At 40.1% G+C, this 27,583-nt stretch overlaps 1 protein-coding gene across 4 annotated transcripts; it reads left to right on the top strand.

Annotated features, from left to right (window-relative positions):
• The first annotated feature begins 2,407 nt into the window (after positions 1-2,407).
• Positions 2,408-27,014, top strand: SOCS6 (suppressor of cytokine signaling 6). Of its 4 annotated transcripts, none has more exons than XM_081919334.1 (2): positions 2,408-2,480; positions 19,067-27,014. In XM_081919334.1, exon 2 carries the CDS (start codon positions 19,190-19,192, stop codon positions 20,795-20,797), a length of 1,608 nt encoding a protein of 535 aa, XP_081775460.1. In that variant the 5' UTR covers positions 2,408-2,480; positions 19,067-19,189; the 3' UTR covers positions 20,798-27,014. The 4 variants fall into 4 exon arrangements, with proteins under 4 accessions (XP_081775460.1, XP_081775459.1, XP_081775461.1 ...); XM_081919333.1 differs by lacking the exon at positions 2,408-2,480 and adding an exon at positions 2,773-2,978; XM_081919335.1 differs by lacking the exon at positions 2,408-2,480 and adding an exon at positions 7,041-7,168.
• Positions 27,015-27,583: the final 569 nt, after the last annotated feature.

Raw genomic sequence — 27,583 nt, forward strand, 5'->3', positions numbered from 1 at the left:
TATTTATACCCCGCCCTCCCCAGCCAAGGCCGGGCTCAGAGCGGCTTACAAGCAATAATAAAAACAAGATGAATGGTTACAACTTAAAAACAAAATAAAATACAACATTAAAATAATGGAACATTAAAATATTAAAATGTAGCCTCATCGCAGGAGGAGAAGGAAAAGAAAGGGGGGGGAGAGAGAGAGAGAGAGAGAGGGAGGGAATCAAATTGGCTCCAAGCTAAAGATAAGAGGCCTTTATGGGGATGATGTCTGGCCCATGGACCAGATATAGAGCTCTGCCATTCACTGCCAACTACCATCAACAGCATTAAGTCTCATTGAAAAGTCTACTGGTGAGGCAGAAGGCAAATGAATAAACATGAGCCAGGGAGCATGGTGTGCGTGCCACACACAACAGAGCCGACAATTTCAGTGACCAAAAACATGACTTTCCAGTTCTAGCATTTTCCAGCAGGTCCCAATTTAAGATTCAATATTAAAAGCAGTTAAAACTGACCTGATGGACCTGACTTGCTTCTCAATATAATGTCTCCTTCAACAACAGGCTCAATGCCATAGCTCAGAGGTAAAGCACATACTTTGAATGCAATAGGTGACAGGTTCAATGCCTGGCATCTCCAGCTAAATGGATCACGTTGCAAATGATGCAAAATGCTTTCCCTGCAAGCTGATGACAAAGAGCTAGATGTAGAAATGGTATGTCCTATATTAGATATAGTTGCCTGTGTTCCTTACCCTCACCTCCCAAGTCAAACTCCATCCCCATGTTCTACTTCTTTCTTAACAGTGGTGACCTGGTCCACGCCCTCAAAGTTCAACTTTCATTATCACATGTATTCACTTTCCCTTCTTGTCTGCTTAGTCAGACATGGGATGGCCCCACACAGAGTCACTATTTTGTGAGAGAGGTTCAAGCACTTACTGAAAATTTAGCACTCTGTTACTCTGGTGCAACAAATCAACTTTTCTTTTAAAAAAAGCAGACTTTTAGCAGTTAGGAGAGTCAGACATGCACTGAGAAGTGTGGGCTGAACAACTGATAAATGGGAAGGTTTATCAACACCACACAAGCAAATCAGGCTGAAAGCTCATTGCTGTATAACCAACCTACAAACAGATCAGAACTCCATGAAGCCCAGTTATGGCCTAAGCCATGGGTAGGCAAACTAAGGCCCGGGGGCCAGATCCGGCCAAATCACCTTCTAAATCCAGCCTGCAGACGGTCTGGGAATCAGCGTGCTTTTACATGAGTAGAATGTGTGCTTTTGTTTAAAATGCATCTCTGGGTTATTTGTGGGGCATAGGAATTTGTTCATATTTTTTTCCAAAGCAAAGTCCAACCCCCCACAAGGTCTGAGGGACAGTGGACTGACCCCCTGCTGAAAAAGTTTGCTGGCCTCTGTCCTAAACTCTGCTTAAGCTTTATGCAAACAGATCTGGTTGTCTGAAGGAGTCCCTGGTCTACAAATGCATTACTACCCTAATGAGGTAAGATATGCTAGTTCAGACTAGAGATTGTGTTTGTGTTTGTTTGTACCTTTTTTGAACACTGACCTACACAGACATCTTCCAGCAAGTAAAAAGCAAGCATACCAGGAGAAAGGTATCTTGCCACCTCTGTTTTAAACATCCAGGAGTTATTTATTTAGGAATACATTCATCACTGTGAGACTCTGACCCCTCTTGAGACCTTGGACAACCCCTGCCAGTTAATAGTTCTGACTTGGTAGCACCTCCACATGCAACCATCTCATTATGTTGTGTGTGTGCGTAATTTCACCCACAGCAAGAACCTTGGGAACTGTAGTTTGTGAAGAGCGTTGGGAATTTTAGCTCTCTGGGCGGTAAACCAGAATTTCCCAAAATATGCTTTAAATTCATGGTACATATGAAGCTTTAGTATTGGAAGCCGCCCAGAATGGCTGGGGCAACTCAGATGGGTGGGGTACAAATAATAATTTAGCAGCAGCAGCATCCCGCAGTAACATCCCTTCCCGGGACACTTGCTAAAACAAAACAAAAGCTAGTCAAATCTTCAGCCAAGGGAAAAAAGTTGCAACGGCAGACAGCTCCCCGCAAGTTCGATGCCCAAAACTCTCCTGTCCCCAGCTCCACGTGTCTGCTCCCCTGCAAGCGTCCCCCACCCGCGGCCGCCTGGCTACCTACGGGCATTTTGTAGTCTTCCCAACCCAGGCAAAAGCGCCGGTCCCTTCGGCGGGGCCACCTTTCCCTGTCCTTCCTGACTCGCCGTACCGTCGCTTCGGCAGAAGTCAAGTCCCAAGCCGAGCTAACTCTCTCTCTCTCTAGAGAGACCTGGCGACCCCCAGCACATTTCGTGGTCTCCCCTAGGCTGGGCGCAAAGTGCGCGCCTCTCCGCCCGCTGCCCGGCAGGAGGATGGGGCGCGAGCAAGGGGAGAAAAGGCAGGCCGGGCAAGTCGGAGGAAAAGCCTTTTGTGCCCCAGGTGAAGAGCCGGGTAAGTAAAGTGAGGAGGAAACTGCTGCGCGAAGTGAGCCTGGCGCCGGGAGAGAACAAACAAAAGGGGGGCGAATGTCCGCGGGGAGCAAGAAGGGAAGGCGAGTTGTGCACGGGGAGGGGGCGTCCGTGGGCAGCGAATAGGCGGCCGAGAGGGAGAGCGCCGGCTTGGGCTCTGTACCCCTCAGCGGGGCGGGGGGGGGGGTGGCTGCTACTGCGTGCGCGCGCGGAGCTTCCTTGCATGTGGGCTGGCGGCGGCCTCGCTGCCCCCCTCGCGCCCCTGCGAAGACGGGGGGTGAAGGAGGAGAGGAGGCGGAGGAAACTGCAACGCCAGGAGGAGGAGGAGGAGGAAGCGGCGGCGGAGGCGACCGACGAGAAGGGAGCCTGGCGGAGGCGGAGCCGGCGCTCGAGCCCGGCCGGCCTGCACTCCGCGCAGCACGGCCGCCGCCGCCGCCGCTATCGGCAGCAGCAGCAGCACCACCAGCACCAGCCTCTCCCGGTGAGTAAACATGGCCTGCCCCCCCCCCCTCCTCCCGTGTATGCTTCGCAAGGGGACTCGAGGCCTCGGTGGAGATTGGGCAGCCAGGCCCGGAGTTGCGAGGGGAGCTGCGGCCTCCGCGGAGCAGTGGCCTGGCGCGGCCCCGCCGGCTCGCCCTGCCCAGCCCCGCGCTCGCCTTTTGTTCCGGCTGGCGCTCGGGCTGGCGCGGCCGGGGCCTGGAGAGAGAGAGGGACGGGGAGAGAGGGTGCGCCGCGGCCTGCAGTGGGGCCGGGAGGTGGGGAGGCAGCAGCGTGGGAGCCTCGCGCAGGGCACCCTCCTCCTCCTCCTCCTCCGCCTCGGCCGGGTGTTGTCATATGGGAACCTCCTAGGAAATGCCCGAAGAACGGGGCGGCGTTTGCTCCAGGGCCGCAAGGAGCGTGGGCATCCTGTGCCATTCCCCGATCCTAAACAACGAGCAGCTCTGTACCCGGATCACTTGCCTTTCTGTACTTCCGCTAAGAGACCCTGGTCGTAAACTTTTTTAAAAACAGCGTTACGCCCCTAAGCGGTGTTTTGTTTGTTTGTTTAGTCTTTGCAAACCAGAATCCTAAATTCCTCCTCCTCCACGCACACTGCCCAGCTTCAGACGTTTTTTTGGCTTTCTCCCGTGTAGTTTTTTTACTTTCCTTTCAGCTGCAGAGAGTAACAACAAGCTGGGAGAAAGGTTGGGGGGAGACTGAGATTGACAGTGGGAAGACCCTAAGAGCTCTCCTTTTTATAACCTGTGGGACCCATACCCTTTTCTTCTTTCTGTCATCAGAAACAGTGAAGTTTGCAGAGAATTGTTTCTGTTTTGAGGTAGGCCTCTGAGTTTCGCAACCAAACTGAGTGCAATGATTTTCTCTCTCTCGTGTAGCCACTCATTAAAAGAGCACATCACTGCATCCTCCACCTCCATCTTGAAAAGTGTCTCTGGCTTTTTGAGTACTAGACAGTAGCTGTCATAAGGGTCCCAGAGTGTAAAAGATTAAAAGCAGTTACGAACTTAAGTTTGTATAGGAGTATGCAAGCTTTCCAGTTTCACAGAGCTGTTTGGGCAGTAGTAAAAATATTATTATTATTTAAGCATTTTTGAAAACAACGGGGACGTACTTTGTATTTCAACTTTTGCTAAACTTATTTTATCATATGGTTTGCTTTCCTGTCAGTTGTAGTAATATATATCATGCATCAAGGTGCACAGAATGACAAAGTTCTGATAAAGGAGAAACGGACCATTAATCAAAATGGGACAAATTCAGCTGAAGTAAAGGACACTTGCTTCCAAGTCAGGTGTTTGGTACCTTTGATTCCAGATAGAGTACTAGCCAATCAAGATTAATCTCTGTATTCTGAAAAATTATTACTATAATCTCATCATGTTGACACAAGTAAAATATGAATCCAACTTGAATTTCAATAAAATAATGGCTTTTATTTGAAAATGTGATCTTATTGAATTGAGATCTTATGTAAAGTAACCACCGTGAGATCTTGGGATGAAAGGTGGCATATAAATCTAATAAATAAAATAAATAATAAAATTTGTAAAAAAGAAAATAAAAGAGGACAGTTCTGTATTACCGAATAGTCCTTAGTTGGTCTACAATTTAAACAAAGGTCAGTGATAGTTTTGTTCTTCACCCTACCTCTCCTTTCTCAGCACAATGGCCTAATTTATCAGTAGGGGCGAGTAAATCTGTTTAAGATTCTGTGCTTTTACTATGTGCTTTGAAGGAGTTTTGGGGTATGGATCTCCTGACACAGACTCTGATTATTCTGAGCTTTGATCCCTTTAGCAGAGAAGCAGCCTACAAAGAACTCTTCGTACATAAAATCTGATTTTGTTCTTGGTGCTGTAGCAGCATAAGCCCAGACCAATGCTAATAAAGCAGCATTCTATCCTGTTTCTACAGTGAGAACAGCAGATGGGGAGGAAGCCTTTGTTGCAAGATGACCTGTCTGTTTGCCTTCCTTGTGCTGTTTAAATTGAGGTGCATATGTAATATAGCACTGGAGCGAAGAGCTGTACAGCCTAAAACTGAACATTAATCACACAAATAAAGGCTCAATAAATGGTGGAGCAATTTCACACATGGGGAAGGTATCACGTACGTGAGTGTTCACAAGATTTCCCTACCCCACTTATTTAAAATGCTATGTTAAATGCTTCTGCTGCTGTGGTACAGTGTTGAGGGCTCAGTCTCTTTATACAAAAGAAACAAGCAAACCTCAAAACAATCCAAGGGAAATGGTAGCATGGGTGCCAATGATGTTTGCACAAGCGCACAGTCTATAGGACACTCCAGGAAGTAATGAATGAGTAAATCTGAGAGAAATTACATTTTTTCTGGTGATTAAATATAGCAGTTTTGTTATTTTGCAAAAAATGTGTATCTAGTGTATGATTATTGCATAAAGTTGCAATTATATTAAACATTCTTGAGCTTCTCTATATACAGCTCTACTGATTTAAAGAGAACCTTTATTCCACTACTTATATTTACAGTGGTACCTCGGGTTACATACGCTTCAGGTTACAGACTCCGCTAACCCAGAAATATTACCTCGGGTTAAGAACTTTGCTTCAGGATGAGAACAGAAATTGTGCTCCGGCTGCATGGCAGCGGCAGGAGGCCCCATTAGCTAAAGTGGTGCTTCAGGTTAAGAACAGTTTCAGGTTAAGTACGGACCCCCGGAACGAATTAAATACTTAACCTGAGGTACCACTGTACAAACATTGCGTTCCCTTCCTCCCTCAGAGTTACTGCATGTAGTAAAAATGGAATGTTATCCTATATGTAATTTCTCATGCTCTGTCATGGTCTAGTCTGCCATATGAATCGCTTTTTCTTTATATAATCAACCTTCATAATTTTCTTCCTTAAATTTTTCCTGTTGAATCTTGCAGTTCAGTAACTTAGGACACTTGTTGACTTCTTCCAATTGCAAATATAGAGATAGAAAGCACCCAACATTTTGGCAAACCTAATCAAACTTCAAAGAGTAAGGTATACTCAGATATACCAAATCCCTTTTTTTGGAAGAGCTAAAGTTTTATGCTTTTGTAGCTGAAGATAATTGGAAGGATATGATTGCATATATATTGATTACAAAGTCCATATTAGGGCAATAGTTTTTGAAGCTCACCAAAATGCCATAAATTTGTGTGCAAGCTTTTGATTTCTGGAGAACTATTCATCAAGCTAGATGTTAAAACTGCAAGGGGTGAAGGGGACAGGAGGGGCTGATGGTGTTAGTTAAGCTATCCATGTCTACATCTGGCAAGTTTTAAGGCGGAGCATGAGAGGAACTAGCAGACATTCAAATGATTTGCATTCAGGTTTCATGTTGCACTGTGGTCGCCTGAGAAGAAAATGCATGCATAACGACCAAGACACCATTCTCTGCAAATATAACAACCAGCTGTAATTCAGTTCTGCTTCCATTCTTTGGTGAAACATACAGGTTCTTTTGGTTATGGGGTTGATGAATAAGGAGAAATGAGGTAATTTTTATATTAACAGAGGGAGATATTAATTTTAGGTGTGCTAGATAATAAAAGTACATAGAATCCAAATTGGTTATTTTTATCCATCATGCACCTTCAGATAATAAAGTCCCAGCTTTAGGTGGCATTTGATCTCCTTGTGGTTAGGAAATCCTGCTTTTGTAAAGTTAAATTAGGTATTTCTCAAGTTTATTGAGTTAGTAGTATGCTTTGATTGTGTTCTCAAAGCTACCAGCATGAGTTTGACCAAACTGTGGGAGGCAGTAGAAGACAGGAGTGCCTGGTGTGCTCTGGTCCATGGGGTGACGAAGAGTTGGACACGACTAAACAACAACAAATGCTTTGATTATATTCTTTCAGTTAAATATGAGACTGCCTATTGGTAAATTTGGACTTGGGAATTCTATATTCCCCATTTCCATTCAGGAAACCAGAAAATTCAGGATTCACTGTACAGTGGACCCTCTGGATGCGAACTTAATTTGTTCCAGGGGTCCATCCGCAACCTGAAAACTCCGTATCCGGAGGTGCCGCTTCTGCGCACATGCACAGCACAGTGCTTCTGTGTATGCACACACTGCGAAACCCAGAAGTATACACTTCCAGGTTTGCCGCATTCACAACCCGAAGTTTACGTATTCGGAAGGATACGTAAGTAGAGGTACGACTGTATAGTATTAAATTTTTTGAGTCTGATCATATGTATGTCTTCCTGACTTTAGTCAGACTTATCAGTTACGTGAGCACAGGATTGCCTCTTTGGTTGTAATCTGTAAAAGTGTGGCATAACAGAACAGTTTTGTCACACTAACCGGCGAGTAATGTACATTGAATACAGTGGGACTTAAATCTGAGGATGTATGCTACTTAATTGCACTCTAAAGAAGTAATGTTGTGTAAGCAAAACTATTGTCAGAACACTGAAATTAAATAACCAGCATTGTATGGCTTTTGATGGCACTTCAGGAAAATTCTGTGTCTGGAGGAAGCGTTCGTAGATGGATTTGGTTTGTTCTCTACACACTTCAATTGAAGTACATAATGTATAACATGTGTAATTGCATCAAGTTGTAAAGATACATGACGTTAACCACATTTTTCTTTAATGTAAGTGACTTCAGGTGACAAGATATGTGTGCCTCTTTTTAACAAAGCATAATGATGCTATCAGAAGAAGTCTCATTGAGATCTTGCAATGGAATATTCATTAACTGTGTTTAAATAAGGCAGCAATGTCATTGACAAAATGTATGCCTCTGATCTTCCAACAGGTAAATGTTATGATGTTGGGCATGTTTTATTTCTTTCAAGTATTAAGAGGAACATTCTAGTTAAAACATTTCATGGATAAAAAGTTGTATGATAACAGATACAGGCTATTTTAAGCCTATAGAGCCCTGTTCAGCAAATACATTACACAGTGGCCATACTTTTGAACTGAGCAAGCATAGGAGAGCCAGCCCACCACCAGTAGATACACCTGCTGATTTGCTCCTGCATAAACTGTGACATAAGCAAAAAATCTTTAATTCCTCTTTCTCTAGTGAACAGTAAAAGTGGCTTTGGTGGAGCTTCTGTTACTTTTAATGAGAGGTCATCAAAGAATCCTTTGCCATCATGTTAGAAGGAGCAGCTGAGGTGTATTATGAGGGGAGGTTTCTACCAAAATCATAGCTACCCTGGTAAAATGAAGCTAACAAGTCCTGTGACAGAGGGCCAGTTCGTACATGTATGTATATCACTTGATTCTTCATTGTATAATTACTTAATAGGTAAAGGTAAAAGGTAAAGGACCCCTGGACAGTTAAGTCCAGTCAAAGGTGACTATGGGGTTGCAGCACTCATCTGGCTTTCAGGCCGAGAGAGCCGGTGTTTGTCCACAGACAGCTTTCCAGGTCATGTGGCCAGCATGACTAAACCACTTCTGGTGCAACAGAACACTGTGACGGAAGCCAGAGCACACGGAAACATTGTTTACCTTCCCGCCGCAGTGGTACCTATTTATCTACTTGCACTGGGGTCTCTACCAAATTCTGAGGTGACATGAAAGTTTTATCTCTGGTGCTTGATATATGATAGCACATTAGTCACCAGATGCTGAATTATCTGGTAATTAACATACATGTGTGAACTGGCTTGTCTCAGCTTTGTGGGAGAAAAATCAAAGTATGCTATACTTTTGTTGTTTTGATTCTCCAATCAGTAGAAGCTGTAAGAATCAAGAAATAGCAGGAACTATTCCTCTCTAAATTTGTGCTTTTACACTTCTGTTGCTCTAATGGGTTAGAGAATTCAAAAAATAATACATAGGTTTTATTGCTGCAGAAATCACTGATTTTTTTTTTTTTTGCCTCATAAAATGCAAATGTGTTTACATTTACTGGGAGAAAAAACATTTTGCTTAATCCCAGTGTTCTGGAAAATTTATAGTAAGTTTTTTAAATATTCCATTTTGGCAAGGTGCTTGAGTCTGCAGCTCTAGGTTTTCTTAGACTCATCTCAATCCAGTGCTAGGCCCAGTTTTGGGACCAAGACAGCTTTGGTCTCCTTGGTGATTTATACTGGGAACTGTACCGGATAAATGCATTTTGTTAGTTCCATTGGACATTTTGGCATGCCATCAAGCATAGTATTCTGAACTGGATATCTGGGATGGGTCTTGGTGGCATGGTGTTACGGTGGTTCCAGTCCTTCCTGGAGCACCAGTTTTAGAAGCTAGTGGGAGATCTATTTGATGCCACAGCCTATGGTGCCCTTTCGAGTTTTAGCTTGTTCCCATGCTATTTAACATCTGGGACAGATGAGCAGAAGTTTAGTGTCATCCAATATGTGGATGGCACAACCAACTGTTTTCTCCTTTCCCTCTCATTTTAAGGAAGCTGTTTAGGTCCTGAATTGTTATCTGGAGGCAGCAATGGATTGAATAAGGGCAAATGTATTGAATCTTAATCCAGGCAGAGATGCTTATGGTCAGTCATATTGATCCAGGAATTGGGATTCAACTGTGGTTGACACACCTATTGAAAACTCAGGTCGTAGCTTGGGAGTTCTTATGGACACCCTGGATGCTAAGTTCTCATCTGTGGCCAGAAGTGCCTTTGCCCAGCTGAGATGATGCATCAATGCTGTTGCTGTGGAATTCAGATCTGGCCATGGTGACCCATTCAATAATTGCATCACATCTGAATTACTGTAATGCACTCTCCATAGGACTTTCTTTGACAAGTGCTCAGAAACAACTAGTTCAGAATGCAGTAGCTTGGTCATCAATAAAGGCTGCAAAGAGGGTGTTCCTAACTCCCTTCCTGAAACAGCTGTAGCTAGCTTTCTGTCATGCTGGGCATATCATCTTGCTGATGATAATTTTTAAAGCTACAGCATTTGAAACTCACCAGGTTCATTTTGCACCTGGCTATCTGCCACCTGTAAAGATGCCTGGGCACCAAGATGACATCACCACCATCTGGAGGTGCATGCCTGGGGATCCTTGGATCTTGACTGTTTTCACACATCTTGTAGAATTCTATCTGTATCTGTACAATCAGAATTAATTTCAGGAACTAAAAAGTCATACTGCAAAATATGACTTTCAAGTCATCTGGCCCAAAAATGGCAACTAAGCATTCCATTTCGGCAATTGTAACTCACGTTTAAGGAGCCATTTGGCACCTAGCTTATATATCAGAGTTTCTAACACTGAGATGTTTTAAATAAAACTAATTTGCCTCCCCAAATAGTTGATTAATTTGAATCAACTTCAGAATTCAGCCCCCAGGTCCCAGGCACTCCGTTTATCAAAAGACTTCCTTCAACATTCCCACTCATGCTTTAAGCTACCTACAAATGCAAATGGGCACATTTTGTTGTTGTTGTTTAGCCGTTTAGTTGTGTCCGACTCTTCCTGACCCCCTGGACCAGAGCACGCCAGGCACTCCTGTCTTCCACTGCCTTGCCTCCCACAGTTTGGTCAGACTCATGCTGGTAGCTTCGAGAACACTGTCCAACCATCTCGTCCTCTGTCCTCCCCTTCTCCTTGTGCCCTCAATCTTTCCCAGCATCCGGGTCTTTTCCAGGGAGTCTTCTCTTCTCATGAGGTGGCCAAAGTATTGGAGCCTCAGCTTCACGATCTGTCCTTCCAGTGAGCACTCAGGGCTGATTTCCTTAAGAATGGAGAGGTTTGATCTTCTTGCAGTCCATGGGACTCTCAAGAGTCTCCTCCAATACCATAATTCAAAAGCATCAATTCTTTAGCGACCAGCCTTCTTTATGGTCCAGCTCTCATTTCCATATATCACTACTGGGAAAACCATAGCTTTAACTATATGGACCTTTGTTGGCAAGGTGATGACTCTGCTTTTTAAGATGCTATCTAGGTTTGTCATTGCTTTTCTCCCAAGGAGCAGGTATCTTTTAATTTCGTGACTGCTGTCACTATCTGCAGTGATCATGGAGCCCAAGAAAGTAAAATCTCTCACTGCCTCCATTTCTTCCCCTTCTCAGTGAAACATCTTCAGATCAACATATGTAGGACAAAGCTGTGTATTTATTAGAGCACATTTACTAAATGCGGTGCACTTGTTTCTTTGCACACATTTGCCTCCCCTTTTGTGTTTATCATTGCGGCAGCTAGAGGAGTAAAGTCTGACATTTGGTAGTAGACTTCATTGTCCGTATTGAACTGACCACATGATCCCACCATTTAACAGCCACAAGTTCAGTTAGGAACATGTCAGTAGCAATCTTCCCCAACCTGATTCCCTCCACTCCCATCAGTTTCATTACCATACGGCTGTTCTAGCTAGGACAGAGGAATTGTAGTCCAAAACATTGGTAGGGCACCAGGCTGGTCAAGGCTGGTCAATTTCTCAATTTATTGAGAAAGTACTTATGAAATAGCCTCCCTTTTTAGAACTAAAACCTTTATATCTACACAAGATTTCTTTACACATGTTATTTATCCATTAATATACTTCATTATTTTGTTCTAGTCAAGCTTATTGTATATTGTAGAGTAGATAGCTATGAAATGTGTTCAGTGGAGCTTACTCCTTATCAAGTGCTTAGAATTATAGCTATAGGTAAATGAAGGTCAGAAAACTATAAGAAATGACCTCACAATTGAGAGCATTAGTGTAGTGTATTCCCAGTGGCTCATCTCTATCAGAAGGTGTTTCCCCCCCTGCAACCATCACAGCCCCACATACAGACAGCTTTAAGGTTATACAGGTATTAAATATTCAGAACAGGGGCTTTATAGTAAATACGTCTGATTCAGATGGTTGAAGAGACAAAGTTTGATGCTGCAAATTGATTTGGTATAGGATCCAATTATACAGCATCCCAATGAAATTGATTGTGCATGCAGAGTCACAGGGAATTTTTGGCTTGTGTTAGTTGGCTGTAGAATGAAATCTTTTGGCCAAATCTGCCATCTATCTCAGCTGTAATGTCACTCTTACAGATCCTTGCAAGCATTTATAGTAGCAAAACTTCTCTCAGACATTACAAAATCAAAAGGGAATTTCTTTTTTTAATATCTGCTAGCTGAAGACAGCAAAATATAAAAATGTGACATTGAAACCTTTGTCTGTTCTCATTTGGAGGGTGATTAACTATTCATGCAATTGTGCTGACATTGTGTTCTCATCTCTTGCATTGTTCTCCCCCTTTTTAAAAAAAGACAAAAAGTTGCAAGATTTTATTTATATAGATCTCACACACTGTCAGCTCCTTCCGTGCTGCATAACTCAGGGAGCTTAAGAGTAGCATGCTCTTTACTCTGGAGAAATTTGCTTTGCAAGGATCTGTATTTGGTATGATTCAAAACTTGCTTAAGAGTTACTATTTAGAGTTGGAGCAATGGACCAGGCAGTTGCTAACATGCACTTCTTTATGTTAACTATTTTGTAGGACTTTGGGTTCAGCCCTTGATAGCATGAGCATAAATGTGCTATTTTCATATTTATTTATTTTACAAATTTATAAACTGCTTCAAAGCTATGTACAGCAAGATAAAAATAATTTAAAATAATTACACAAATATAAATTATTAAAACCATATTGACAAACTCTGACCATAATAAAACCATTCCTACAGATACACAGTTAATATTTCATAAATGGCTGGGTCATGCCATAGGGAAAGCCTTCTTAAAAACATTCAGTAGGCACCTAAGGATCACAGTGCTGGATGCCCGTTTAATTTTAGATGGTAATTGTTCCCAGACGGCTGCAGCTGCAGCATTAAATTCCTGTTTCTAATACAAACTAAGCTCATGTCTGGGGCATGTGAAAATCTCAGTCGTGCCCCATTTGAGGAGCACAGTTTCCAGCCAGGGATATATGGGTTGAGGCATTCTCTTAGGTAACTTGGTCCCAAATATGCAATTATTTATAAAGTAGACAGATTTAATGTAGGATTATAAGCATGTTTATTCCACTGAGTTCTGTAGGACTTTGTCCTGAATAACTGGAAATGACTACTTTCCCTGTGTGAACCTACTTGGACCCTAAGATCAACATCCAAGTCCTTTTCTCTGAGCTTCCTCTGAGAGCTGTTTGGAGTTTGGCAATAAGAGAATGGGCCTTCTCTCTGGTAGCCCCGCAGTTGTGGCATGCCCTCTCCAGGGAGTTTCCTGGTACTGAAAGTTGCCGGCATTGGAAGGGGTTGGACGGGATGACTTGTGGTCCCTTCCTGTTCTACATTTTTATGATTGTATTAGTAATATTAAGTTACATCAACAGAAGCAATAATTCATTTTTTATAGATATATACTATATGGAAATTGATGCAAATATATACAGAAATATATTCACTATTGTTTGAAGGTGTCAGTGGAGCCTGTTTCCTTGCTGCATATGTATCTGACACAGGATTTTTAATTTCCACATCCGAAGCATGTCAGATCAGGAACATTATTTGATATAATTGAATGGAAAAGTAATATTTATAAGCCCGTTTTTATAAACAGTTCAGAAGTATTTGCAGATTAGTGGCAGTATAAGAGCAATTTTGATGTTATGGTACATCATTTTGATTTTAAATGTATTCACTTCGCATATATTGTAGTTGTAATATGATTGATAATACCAGTGTTATGACTTAGTTTACCTGTTGCTAAGCACAAATTATTACATAAGCATCACTTATAACAGTTGGGTTATCTTGATGTTGTAATGTTGTAAGAATAGGAATCTTCTGTACTGTTCTTCAGATTCTACTTTGCAGACCTTGGAAGGAAACTGCTGTAGTAACAATGTGAACATCACATTGTAGCTATTTAACATAGATGGACCAACTTCTTTTTTTATTCATCAAAAGTACAGTGGTACCTCAGGTTAAGTACTTAATTCGTTCTGGAGGTCCATTCTTAACCTGAAACTGTTCTTAACCCGAAGCACCACTTTAGCTAATGGGGCCTCCCGCTGCTGCTGTGCCGCTGGAGCACAATTTCTGTTCTCATCCTGAAGCAACGTTCTTAACCTGAGGTACTATTTCTGGGTTAGTGGAGTCTGTAACCTGAAGCGTATGTAACCTGAAGCGTATGTAACCCGAGGTACCACTGTATTCTGTGCCTTTAAAAGCTTCCTGAACAGGGAATAATACAATCCTTACATTTCCCCCATTATATGTAAGCCAGATACACCTGCCAAACCTTTGCAGAATTTGCTACAACCTGCTAAAATGTATTACCGGTTCTAGATTATTGCACCTGAGTTTCTTATCCTTTGTTCATTTTATATTGATGCCATTGAAATTGTGTTCTCTAAACACCAGTGTGCCCTCAAAAATAATTTCTCAAAAAGTAAATTGCATACCTTATGAGAACCATTTAATGATTGCAAAACAGATGTGTCATTGTTTACATACGACATGCACAAGAGACCACATCATCTGATACTGTCCCGCTAGCAGTTTGAAAGTGGGTTAGAAGCCTATAGTTAAAACACAAATAACAGGCTTTGATGCCAGGTAGGAAATTTTGTAGCACTGGTGCATATCACTTTTTCTGATCTGAAATCATGGAAGATTTCCATATATTTGTTCCCAATGTGTGAACCTACAGAATACTCAGTAGTATCATATCTATTGAAAATGGCTCAAAACAGTTTTTAAAAGTAGAAAATGTGTTGGTATCAAAAAATGAGAAAAGTTTTAAAAGCAACTGGGTATTTTGCAATGTCAGAATGTGGAAAGCTGGCAACAGTGTACAGCGGTGATAGAACATGGAAGTTACAATTCATGTTTAGTATCCTTTTTTTAAAAAAAGAGGATACTATATAAAAATGGAGATGTACCTTTTAGCAAGTTGTCTATTTACCTTTACCCTTCTATTTTGTTAAGCTGGTAAAACTTGACTTTCCACCATTTGCTGGAATTTGCTCTGTTTTGGCATTTACCTTTTAAAACCTGACACTCTGTCAAAGACTATTAAGTTAAAGTAGGACTTTTCCATAATTAGGTGAAGAAAGCATGGTGCTTTACTGGTACAAGTGTCCTTACTGCTTCTGTATACGTTTCAAATCTATAACCCGAATTAGATGTTACAGGCAAGGTCAAATGCAAATTTGGACATATACCGTACCTGAGGCTGCGGGGAAGCAATGTGGGAAAGCTTTAGAGCATGAACCTGGTGGGCCTTTGGAGCCTGTATTTTTGAGACACTGGACTTACATTTGGCTTTTTAAGAAGGCGCTGTATACCTTAAGAGCTTCTACAACCTTCACTCTAGCACGAGAATAAATATATTCTGCTGTCATTTTGTGTACAAGCTGTTCGACTCTTTAATGATACAAAAATGTTTCATACATGAGAGGCTTTGTTGTGTTTCTGTCACACTTGTGCCAATTTGCAAAAGTGAATATTGCAGCAGGTTTTATAAAAGATTGTAAGAGTTATTAGCTGTGCTGACAGCACTTTTGTTGATAGGCAGATTTTCTAATTCAGCCTTCATGTTTCTGAAGTTTGATGTGTCTGAATGTATCAGTATGTTAAATAAGGCATGGAGATGTTTGAAGGCGGAAAAGAAAGTTTTCAGATCTTAAGAAAAGAGATGGAAGAGCATTGATTCCCCCCCCCCTCGATATTTTACAGTTACTTCTGATTTCTTCCTTCTTAACGTCTCATGATTTAATTACTATTAAATAAAAGTATTTAGGATATAAATTGTATGTTATTTGTAAATCACATTAGGGCAATCCAGATCAGACCTTTATTTTTACTTTGAATTCAGGGAAATCCAGTAAATGGCTAAAGAGTATCCAACCTTAAAGGGCATCAGATATCTTTTTGTTTTACTTTTAGAACAGAAATTTTAGCTCAGATAATGGAAGAGTACGGGCAGGGGTACCTTTACATTTAAGTGGAAAGATACCGGTGAAGCATATTGCCTTGTTGAAACACTTTATCACGATGTTATTTCAATACAGGTATTCAACGATATGGTGATTTATTGGGCAGCCCTATTTACATGTAGGCAAAATGATTGTGACAGTAGTTCTTGGCTTGGAGAATAAATTTGTTAATAACCTACAAATGAGGTTTCTGAGTATGAACAGTGACACATCTGCAATGACCTGCTACAATGATGGGAGTCCCAGATTAGCTCTACTGATGTGCCAGCCTTGCTACTGCTTTGCGGTTCTCCATAGGAAAGCTGGAGTGTTAAGTCTCTGCTTCAGCAACCAATTGTGTTTTGACATTACATTTAAATTCACAGACCACTGGCAAATCACATTAATGACTGTTAATCTGCCTCAAGAGGCTGATCCACCATAGACATGAGAACTTACGTGTATATTATACAGCATTTTCAACATTAAAACAGAGATAAAGCATAACACAAAAAGTTCTAAAAAGCCTGAGCCAAATACAAAGGGCTGACTCATTGCTGCCGTAATATTGAACCATGTTGTAGCGTTACATCTGAACTGGGTGTACTTGCTTTTAATGAAGTCTGATAATGATACAAAGCATAAAATTTAGGACTGCTGCTAAAACTTCCTTGAAATTTGTAATTGTTGCAAATTTCCTCAGAATTATTGTAGAGAAGATAAACAGGAAGCAATGATGAATTTCACTGTAGGGAATTACTCCAGTTGATCAGTACTACTTCATAATTAGAGAGTTGTTTTCAGTTGAACTCTGTTATCTTCTAGGCATATTTTTATTTGTTTACCTGTAGAAGGTCAGTGGGACCTGAACATTCTCAAGGTTAAATACAAAGTCAGTGGCTGACTGTTGCAAGGCCAGAGCCAAATCCAATTAAAATAAGTGAGAGTCTTCTCAGTGAAATCAGTAGCTTTAGGTCAGAGCTGTAATTGATTAAATGACGTTTATCTTTGCACAGACAATCTGGTACTTTGCAGCATACACAAGGTTATTCTGCCGCACACTAATGGTGAGAATGTCCTGATCCAGAATACTTGCTCTTGAATCCTTTTAGAGCTATTAAGGAAGTAAGATAAGTGTTGTGTAATTATTCCATATGAAGTAGTTTGCAGATCACACTATAAGTGCTGTAGAAATCAATTTAGTCATATTTTCTGAATCTTTTACATTAAATAAATTGGCTGCCTGGAGATAAAGACTAATATCCCAAAACAGCAGTAGATCTCCCCCCCCCCAAAAAAAAAAATTTAAATCTCAAATACAGTGTAAGATGTAGAAGATTTGACAGAACAATTTGGAGTCTGTTACACTTTTTCAGCTTCTCTGATTGCTCCACAAGTACTGGAAATTTACTTAGGCTGCAATTGAAAGCACACTTATTAGTGAGTATTCCCTCTTGAACAGACCTTTACTTTCTTCTGAATAAAGTTTCCTAGGGTTTCACTGATAGTATGTTGCAGTAAGAAATGTTTGTGTGTCAGATATTTTATTTAGAATTTAATGTTTCTAATTTCAAATGCTTTAAAGCAAAACATGAAAATAGGTATAATAAACAGTAAAAGCTACTTTATCAGTACAACTAAAAAACAAAATAAAAGCTATACTGAAAATATGTAAGAATAAAATGTTAGTTTGAAGGACTATTAATGCAAAGGCTAAATTAACCACAGTGTTGGTGCGATTTTGTAAAGGTTCAACAAAAACTGAAGGTTATTAGAAACGACAAATTAAAATCAAATGTTTAGATACAAAGTTTTCTTTTATAAAGGGCATTGGTTTTACTTTTCTAGAATATCAGATGTGCAGTCTTTCCACTAATAAAAACTTGCTCAGTGGGAAGCTATTATTGTGTACTTTCCAGAATAGTGTTATTAGATACTGTCAAATGGGTATCTAAGCAATAAATGTGTTAATCTGGTATCAAATGTTGTTGTTTAGAGTTCTAGTCTTGCTGGAAAATCTGGAAGCTGAACACTAAAGCTGCATGCAAAAATGCTGTCCTAAGTGTATAGTTAAGATATTTCAGACAAAAATACATAAGAAGAAATCCTAGATTGTTGTCTGTTCATCATGCATAATCCTTCTCATAATGACTCTGAAAAATTAATACTTACTCTTAGTGGAACAGTTAATAAGAAAATTGAACTACGTTCAAAAACTAGGTGTTTACAGCTACCCTACCCCTTGTCCTTGGAAGCTTTATAAGAAGCTGCTGCAGGAGAGGGATTGCGAGAAACATCATGGGAGGAGTGTTTCTTGGACTAAGGTGAAACTGGTGTGCATAATGTGCATTTTTAGCTCATACAAACTGTATTTTGGGTTTCTTTCTAGACTTTGGGAGCTGAGTTCATGCTGAATTCACATAACAGTTACCAATATCAGAGGCACAGGTAGCAAATCATAACATTTGCAGGAAGGAGATTCCTAGCACAAGGTGAATCGTATTGCATTAAATATGGGCTGGCCAATTGCCAGTAAAATAGTAACTCATGATGGGAGATATATTCTTCCTGTTCTGCAGTTGAATAACTTCTACTGAGTTCTTAAGGAGAAAGTAAGAGATTGCAATTAGTGAATTCATTAAGGGTCACAAAAGGCAGGAGTAGAAGCCAGGCTTTCCTTATATCAGTGCTGCATTGATTATATAGAAGTGTACAGCTAATGTTGACTCAGTGTTAAAAGAGGAAAGAACGTTCTTTACCTACTCTGTAAACCTGCAATGCCTAGAGGAGTCATCGGTAATGTGTCATTGTACATTGCATGATCTGTTCATGGAAACCTGATATCTCCATTTTCTTCTTTCTTTACTCACCCCTTGCGGGAAGTGTTTATAAAACTGGACATTCTCAGAGTATGCACCTTCTACAGAAAAGGAGTCATGAAAGATACTCACTTTCTTTGATAATGTGAACAGAAGGGCTCTGTTGTAATTTTAATCCAAAGCTTAAGCCTCAAAAGACTGATCAGCCAACAAATCAAAGATGAATACAATAAAAAATATATAATATAGTTTGCAAATAAAAATGGCATATGATAGTATGTTGATATTTCTTGATGTTCCTTTAAGCTTATACTTTGGTTATGTAGATCTCTTTACCATTGCTGTAGTGTAAATGATGTGTCTTTCCAAATACATAAAATAATGTGTCTTTCTCCTCTTCCCCACAGGAAATGGGACTTCGAAGTTAAATGAGACTGGATAACGCACATCAATGAAGAAGCTCCTGCATTACATGCTTTAGGGGCAGAACTTCAGAAGAGTCAAACTGCCAGATTTGCTGTACTTTCATAATGAAGAAAATTAGTCTCAAGACCATTCGTAAGTCTTTTAATTTAAATAAGAGCAAAGATGAAAGTGACTTCGTTGTAGTTGCACAGCCATCGTTAAATGATTTTGGAAAAGATGACTCCTTGTTTGGTAGCTGCTATGGTAAAGATTTGCCGAGTTGTGACATCAACAGTGAAGATGAGAAAGGTGGAAAAAACAGATCGAAGAGTGAAAGCTTAATGGGTACGTTAAAAAGGCGGCTTTCAGCAAAACAAAAGCAGAAAGGCGGCAAAGGTAGCACACCATCTGTTAGCTCTGCTGATGATGACACCTTCTCTTCTTCTTCTGCTCCAATAACCTTCAAAGATGTGAGAGCTCAGAGACCTCTTAGATCTACATCCCTCCGAAATCACCATTATAGCCCAACTCCGTGGCCGCTTCGTTCAACAAACTCAGAAGAAACATGTATAAAAATGGAAGTGAAAGTAAAGGCCTTGGTCCACTCCTCAAATCCAAGCCCTGCACTGAATGGTGTTCGCAAAGATTTCCATGACTTGCAGTCCGACAGTGTGTTCCAGGAACAAAACAATGCATTGAAAAGTACAGAATCTCAGAATGGAGATTTGCATCTCCATATTGATGAACATGTGCCTGTAGTTATTGGACTTATGCCTCAGGACTACATTCAGTATACTGTGCCTTTAGATGAGGGAATGTATCCTTTGGAAGGATCACGTAGTTACTGTTTGGATAGTTCCTCACCCATGGAGGTTTCAACGGTTTCTTCTCAAATGGGTGGCAGTGCATTTCACGAAGAAGAGGGTCCAGTGAGTCAAGATGTAGTAGTTACCCCAGATATCTTTGTTGACCAGGCAGTGAGTGGTTTATTAATTGGTACCACAGGAGTCATGTTGCAAAGCTCTAGAGTCAATCACAGTGATGTTCCTCCGCTCTCTCCATTGCTACCTCCAATACAGAATAATCAAATCCAAAGGAACTTTAATGGCCTAAACGCCACAGATGTCCATGTGGCTGAAAGTATGCGTTGCCATTTGAATTTTGATCCTAACTCTGCACCTGGAGTTGGAAGAGTTTATGATTCTGTACAAAACAGTGGCCCTATGGTTGTGACCAGCCTCACAGAAGAACTGAAAAAACTTGCAAAGCAAGGGTGGTACTGGGGCCCAATTACACGATGGGAAGCAGAAGGGAAATTGGCCAATGTTCCTGATGGCTCGTTTCTTGTACGAGATAGCTCTGATGACCGCTATCTTTTAAGTTTGAGTTTCCGTTCCCATGGGAAGACTCTTCATACAAGAATTGAGCATTCAAATGGCAGATTTAGCTTTTATGAACAACCAGATGTGGAGGGACATACTTCTATAGTTGATCTTATTGAACACTCCATCAGGGACTCTGAAAATGGAGCATTTTGCTATTCAAGGTCTCGATTGCCTGGATCTACAACTTACCCAGTCAGACTGACCAATCCAGTATCTCGTTTTATGCAGGTGCGCTCGTTGCAGTATCTGTGTCGCTTTGTTATACGCCAGTATACCAGAATAGATCTGATTCAGAAACTGCCTTTGCCAAACAAAATGAAGGATTATTTACAAGAAAAGCACTACTGAAGGCTTATGGGAACCTTGCATCTTGCACTTTGGGAACAACAACAAAATAAAATAAAGAAGAGAGATTGAAATACCGTTTACAAACTTTAATTGCTATCAGTCTTTTGCTGCCATAATTTCATTTTGTGCATAAAGAAGGGTAATTCATTTTTATTTGTTTAATGGGTGGTCTGGGTTTTATGTTTTAAAATAATGATCTCAGCATATATTTTTTAGGAGAGTGAATAGCTATCTTTCATTCAGTGTGCAAAATAATCACAATGTGAATGATAAAAGTTTTCCTAAAACTCCCCATCTCCTTTGCTGCTAATCCACTGTGATTTTTATGCATTTGAAGCACATTTCATGTGTTTTCGACCATAAGTAAAAGTTGACACTTGATGGGATATGTTTTGTCTTTTTCAAACAGCCTGGTTTTGTTTTGTTTTGAATTTTAAAAAAGTGGAAAAATTGTGCCAGTATACAGAATTTAGATGTATGCTGAGAAAGATTTCCCAGTATCCTAATTAAAAACATAAAGTTAACTGTGGGCTGGAGGGAATGTTTGACGCAACAGTTATGCAACATATGTTTTGAAAGCCTCCTTTCTCCTAAACTAGTTTCAAAGATTGTATATATTGTTTTGCGCTTTTTTTGTTCATTCTTAACCATTTTTTTAAGTTTTAAAAACAGCCTTTCAAAACAGACTTGAGAAAAAAATATTGCTAGTATTCTGTATTTAGACAAAAGTTAATGTAAATCAGAGGCCATTTTTTAAAACTGATATCCCTGTAAAATTGATTTTGACTAAGCTATGGTAGCACTTGGTCGGATAACTGAAATCTATCCTTTTTCGGATAATTTCAACATAGTGGGTTTTTTGCCAGTAGGATTTTAAAAGTTATTATTTGACCAGAAGATCTAAACATTACCCCACATTTCCTGCTAAACTGAGACATCATCTAGCCAAAGTTAAGCCAATTCAAATTTAATTAATTTCATAGATGAGTTATGCACATGCTTAAATTTCTCCCATAGAAATTGATGGGATTAGCAAGTACTTAACTTTGCTAGATAATGCCCTTAAATGTTTTTTTATTTGCTTAGCATACATTTTCCATCATTATATTCATTTCAATATGTAAGATGGGAAGAGAATAAATTAAAATTATCCCCAAAGTTTCATTTTTAAAAAACCTTGCATGTTTTGAAATTAAGACTGAATTGATTACATTATGGCGTAATCCCTATAGGAAATATTCCAGTGCATTACCAGACTCATTTCTGCTTAGTCTTATTCAAAACAAGGAAAAGCAGTTCCATTTAATATGCGAGATATGGGAAAATCCTGCACTAGGTTTTCCAGAGGAAGATAGATTTACATAGTTTACACAATGGGTCCAATCCAGGAGTTGGTTCTGTAGAAACCAGCAGGAGAAGTTGCTGCTGGACCTAAATGTAACTACCTAACTTTGGATTGGGGCCATTAAGATTTGTACTCATGGGACTGCTTCTACCGAGCATTATATGGTGGAAAGGAAGTATTCCTGTTTGCATTAAGGAAAGATCTAGTTAATCAAAATGTTAGCAAGCAGGAAACTGAGCTCTGAAAATTCTGGAGAAAAAAAGTAGTATTTTGGAGGCTAGTTTGTAGGTTACAAAATTTATTTTGTGCCATTTTCATATGTCTTGTTTTAGTTTTATGTTTTTCCTCCTATCCTCTGAAAGATATGGCCATTAGTAATTTTCTTTTTCATCTTCCCATCTCAAAAATTTGAATACGTTTCTGTTTAGTAAAAAAATATTAAAGGGTGATAAAGTTTTGAAAAATCTTCGTTTCTGGATAATTCTCTATTGCTTGTTCTACCTAGCCTTTTTTGTGCTCTGAATGAGTTTATAATATTAAAGTACAGTGTTGCTGCAAGGTGCTGCAATAGTGCCACATCCTGGGTTGCCTGAATCGATATGCTAAACTTCTATTTTTTAAAAAAATATTTTTAGATCATAGTGTTTAAAAAGAATATCAGAGGCAAAGCATGACTTTTGCTGTGGGAGTGAGAGGTGGAAGTGTCTCTCTTGCCCAGTTAAAATAGGTTCTGAGGTGTGAGGAGTATTTAGAGAGATGGATTCTTAAATTCCTGAGCAAAGTATTCATGTGTGTCACTTATAGGCTTTGCCATCCTGATATTTATGCAAAATCTTCATTTGGTTTTCTGATTTTTACCCCCAAAGCAAGACTACAAATTTTATACACAAAAGGCACAATAATATATACTATGGTACAGTGTTTTGAGTCTGAGGAAGAAAGAAGTAATCCATTTTATACAATAGGAAGCATACTTGTTAGCTTAATACCCTTGTCATTTGGGGGGTGGGTGCGGGGTATTTCCCCTTCAAATGCAAAAATAAAATAAAAATCTGTGTGGTTGGAGTAAAAACGTTTCCTGGAACAATAATCTGTATTATGGCAAAGGTCAAAAGTAAGCATTATCCCGGTATCTAAACTCTAAATAATGATGTTACGAGTTATGATGGTATTACAGTTCCATATGAGTTGTATATTTAGATCTCTAATGTTCCAGTCATATTGCTGTTCTGAGACAGCATGAACTTGCATTCTGCATTCCTTCTTATACTCTCTTCAGTTCATTTGTATTAAAAGCAGGTTTTCAGAGGTGGTTCTTGCAATGCTGACCGATTAGCTTTTCACCGCTTTCCTCTTTGCTCTTGTAGCACAGTTGTACAGGAACAGCTGATTTCTTCCACTGTGCAGTTTAGTGGACTTGGGGAAGACATTGTGTCCCGATAAATGGCAACCTATAGTCACATACTCCATAAAAGTATTAAATTGTTAGATCTGCCTTTGTCCTTCCTGTTGCTAGGCCTTCATCTCCTAGCAAGCCAACCTCTCATCAGCTAGAGCAGCAACCACCAATGCATACACTTTCCCTCAAACACATCTGGGCTAAGAAAGTGGTCCAGCTGGAAAAACTGCCCAGTAGGAGCAGCTATTTTATCTCTTGCTGCTGACAGCCACCTAGCAAATACCTGAGCGTGGATGAGCAGACATAAATGCAGCACTGATGCTGGCGTTTTTGTTTCTGCTCTGAATGGTCCTGAAGCAAGTGACCAAGCTTGTTCAGGAGGTGGGGAAACTTTTAAAGTGTAATCCAACACCATCTGCCCTGGAGGATCTTCTGGCCCAAAACTGCTTAGGACAATAAGACAGACAGAATGAGTGGCTTCTGCTCTTTGTATTTTCAAGCTTCAGTTTGGCATTTGGGGGGCAATTGCTCCTTGAGGTGAGTTGCACCCATGTATTACATAAAGGAATGAGTACATTTCAACTGAATGATTCCATTGAAAACACTTTTTGAATTGCCTTTATTGCTCTGTTCTTTGTACTACATAGGATGGACATATCTTATTGCCACAAAGATCTATGTGTTATATTCAGTCACATTTTTGTGCATTTTAACTGGTTGCCTAAATGGCCTGCTCATATGTTCAGTGTAATAACAGAGCTTATGCAAGACTTCATAACAACCTCCAACAAACATAGTCTGCAAGAAAGCAGAAGCCCCTGTTCACAGTTGCTGTTGAGTTTCTCCCATGTGACATTGCTCATGCCAATAGATTACTCCTGCAAGCTGTTAATCTGAGTCATGTTTAAATTGCATTTAACGCATAGTGCATTCTTAGATTGACAGTTTATAACACTGAAGGAAAGGGACACTCTAAAGTTATGGGAGAACTAAATCAGTCAAGCTGCTCAGCATTTGTTTTAACCTGGTGAGGTAATTTCCTAAAGTTTTCTTACTATTCTATAAACAAACGGCATATCAACGTTTTTCTGCTGTTGAAACATCAGCAGAAATAATAAACAACTTCTGGGAGGGTTGGTGGAATACTTACGGTTGGTTATGATGAAAAACACTATTGCCTCTGCACTAGCATAGCTTGGTTAATAACTGCAGTTTAAACATGCTAATACTATAAGCAGAAAAGGCTATTGTAGATTGGCAGGAAAAATAGTGGTGTAAAATTAGACCGATAACAAGTTCATGATAAAAATAAGACAAAGAACTAATTAATTTGTATGGAGAAAGCAAATTAAGTTCGTAACATAGGAAGCTAGCTCAGTATTGTCCACACTGACTCGCAGGGACTCTCGAGGGTTTCAGGCAGGGGTCCCTCCAAGCCCTGGAGATGCCAGGGATTGAACTCCTGCAGGCAGGCCTCTGGCCTTCCCTGGTGCGAGTGCATCACTTTAAAACAAAACTACTGATTGCATTGAGGGCAATAGCTGTATTGTATTAGTGTCCTTCCACCAGATGGGTTTCGAGAAAGCAAATGTGAACTGCAGCGGTGATTTCTGAGCTTACAATGAGTAGAATGTGGTGTAAGAAACAAAGGGAACAAACCAGTTTGATGGACCTCCACATATAGACAATAGGATTCAAAAGCCCAAAACCCCAACAGGTCAGTATGTGGTGTCTCTGGCAGTCTGGCACCTGGTTGCAGTCCCAGCGGAGGGCCTCTGTAGCCAGTGTATCCAACCGCTTGCTGCTCCCGCCTTTCTCAGATGTAGTCTGGAAAGCCTGAGACCCTTAGAAACCCCCTCTCTGGCATGTTCCCAGTGGGCTGCGAGCACACAAAAGCTGAAGCAGACAGCTGTGCACCTGTGCTGCTGTTCCTTCAGAGGGATGGGCTAGACTTCTTTAAACTAGTTTACCCCCTTGCAGCACTATGGTTTCAATAATAAAGGGATTTTTTGTTTTAAAGACTGGATTACAAGCCTTTAATAGATTTCTTCTGTTGTTACAGCAAAAGCACCTGACAGTGCTGCTGAGATGTGCCTGCCTTGTTTCTTTGCTGCCTTTAATAGGCTATGAAATAACACCTGCATATTGGATATTTTCAAACCTGGTGTACTCAAGACTAGAAAGAGATAGCTTACATGCACAATACAGTGTAATGGTGATTCTGGCAAATCAGGCCACGGGAAATAGACGTATTTTCCTTTCTTCACTTGTGAGGATAGTCCAGTACTATAAATCTGGCTTGCAATCATAGCAACAAAGTCTCCCTGAATTTTCTTCTTCTTTAAGGCCTTCCCCTTACACTTTGTTTTACATCTTCAATAAGCAGACACGCAAGCAACAAACATTCGTAACAGACCCACTGTTCAAGTGCAGTTACATGACCAGCTAAGACCAGCTAATTTTTGTCAGATGCTTCATACGTTTAGATCTTCTAAAAGTAACATCCTACATCTGCAAAAAAGATGTTTACTCAAACCCAGCTTTCTCCTGTGGTGAATATAGTATTTTTGAATTAGGAAAGGTGGTAGCACAGTTCTGAGTCCATTCTACAGCCTCAGTAGAAGCAGCAAAAAGAAGGAAGTTGGGGCAGCTTTTTCCAAACTCTTCCAGATTGTGGTGCTGGGGGGGGGGGGCAGGGAGAAGAAGGAAAGGTCAGATCGGTGTCTGTGAGGGTCAGAGCATTTTTTTATAGTGGTGTAGAGAAGGAAGACCCTAGCAAAACTGATAATTCAAATGAAGCTTGAAGTATTTCCCCTAACAATGTTTGAGTACATTGCATATTTTCTAACTTGAGGCAAGTGATTCTTGGAGAGGGAGGAAATTCAACCAGAACTTTACTTACCGCCCCCTCCCCCCACTTTGTAATTCTGTCCATTATGTTCTGGTCCCAGGAGATCAAGTCCTGCAAACCCAGGAAAGTCTTTGTTTTCAAAATCCCCAGGTTATCTTTAATATTCATGTCAAGGTGCTTATCTCCATATGAACTCTTACTGCTGAACTTTGCAGAACATGCAGTTTTTTTCGTACAAATTCATTTCTTAAATGTGTAAATATTGGAACTGTTAAGTGAAACCAAAATACCAGCAATATATTGACTGTGAATTCCAGTAAGGAAGGGTCTTCAGCTATATAACTTTCAAATTTTAAGCTAAAATATGGTCACATCAGCAATTGCTAATATTGTATCTTTGAATACTACAGAAATATATATGAAAGACATGCTCTTTGACAAAGATGGGATAGACCTTAAAATGACAAAATACTGTAGAGTTTGATGTATTTGGAGAATAGTCCAAACTCTTTATGCCAATAATGGGATGGGGCAGAAATTCTTATAGAATTTTGTACTACTACATATTGGGTTAAATAATTTTTATAGTGGTGATGGAGTGCCATGAAATTAATACTTAAAATCCAGATTGCTGTAGTTTACACTTTTCTGTATGTTTCCAACTGAGTGTGCATTATTTGTATTAAGCACACAACAGAATGAATTATCCAAAGTCCATTGATTTTAAATGTGTTTTGGTTTGTTAAAAAGATTATAGTAATTTCTTGCACATTTTTTGAAAAATTGTATAAGGATTTATGTATCTGCTTCTAGATACGGTGTGTAAATAAAAAAAATTCACAAAAATAATCTGTTGTGTATATTTTAGTAAAATGAAGATAATCATCCAGTAAAGTTAATATCTGAAAACTCTTACCAGTTTTCCTCATTTGCCGGTTCCAGTTTGCGTTTACAAATGGAAAAACCCTTCTCATTTAATGAATTCCAAACCTTTTACAGATTCACATAGCTCAAGCAAAGTAGGTTTAATTTTTTTTAAAAGGACAACATAGTAGGAGCTAAGAGTTAGTGTAACTCTACAAGACTTTAGCTTAGGAACACCATACTATTCCTTGCTAAAGGCACTCTGCTATCTGAATCTGCTATCAGTTTTGAAGTATGGCAGGGCCACTCAAAAATAAAGTTCTGGTT

The sequence above is a fragment of the Podarcis melisellensis genome (assembly GCF_964234715.1).
Source record: "Podarcis melisellensis genome assembly, chromosome: 7".
In the NCBI taxonomy this organism is placed as follows: domain Eukaryota; kingdom Metazoa; phylum Chordata; class Lepidosauria; order Squamata; family Lacertidae; genus Podarcis; species Podarcis melisellensis.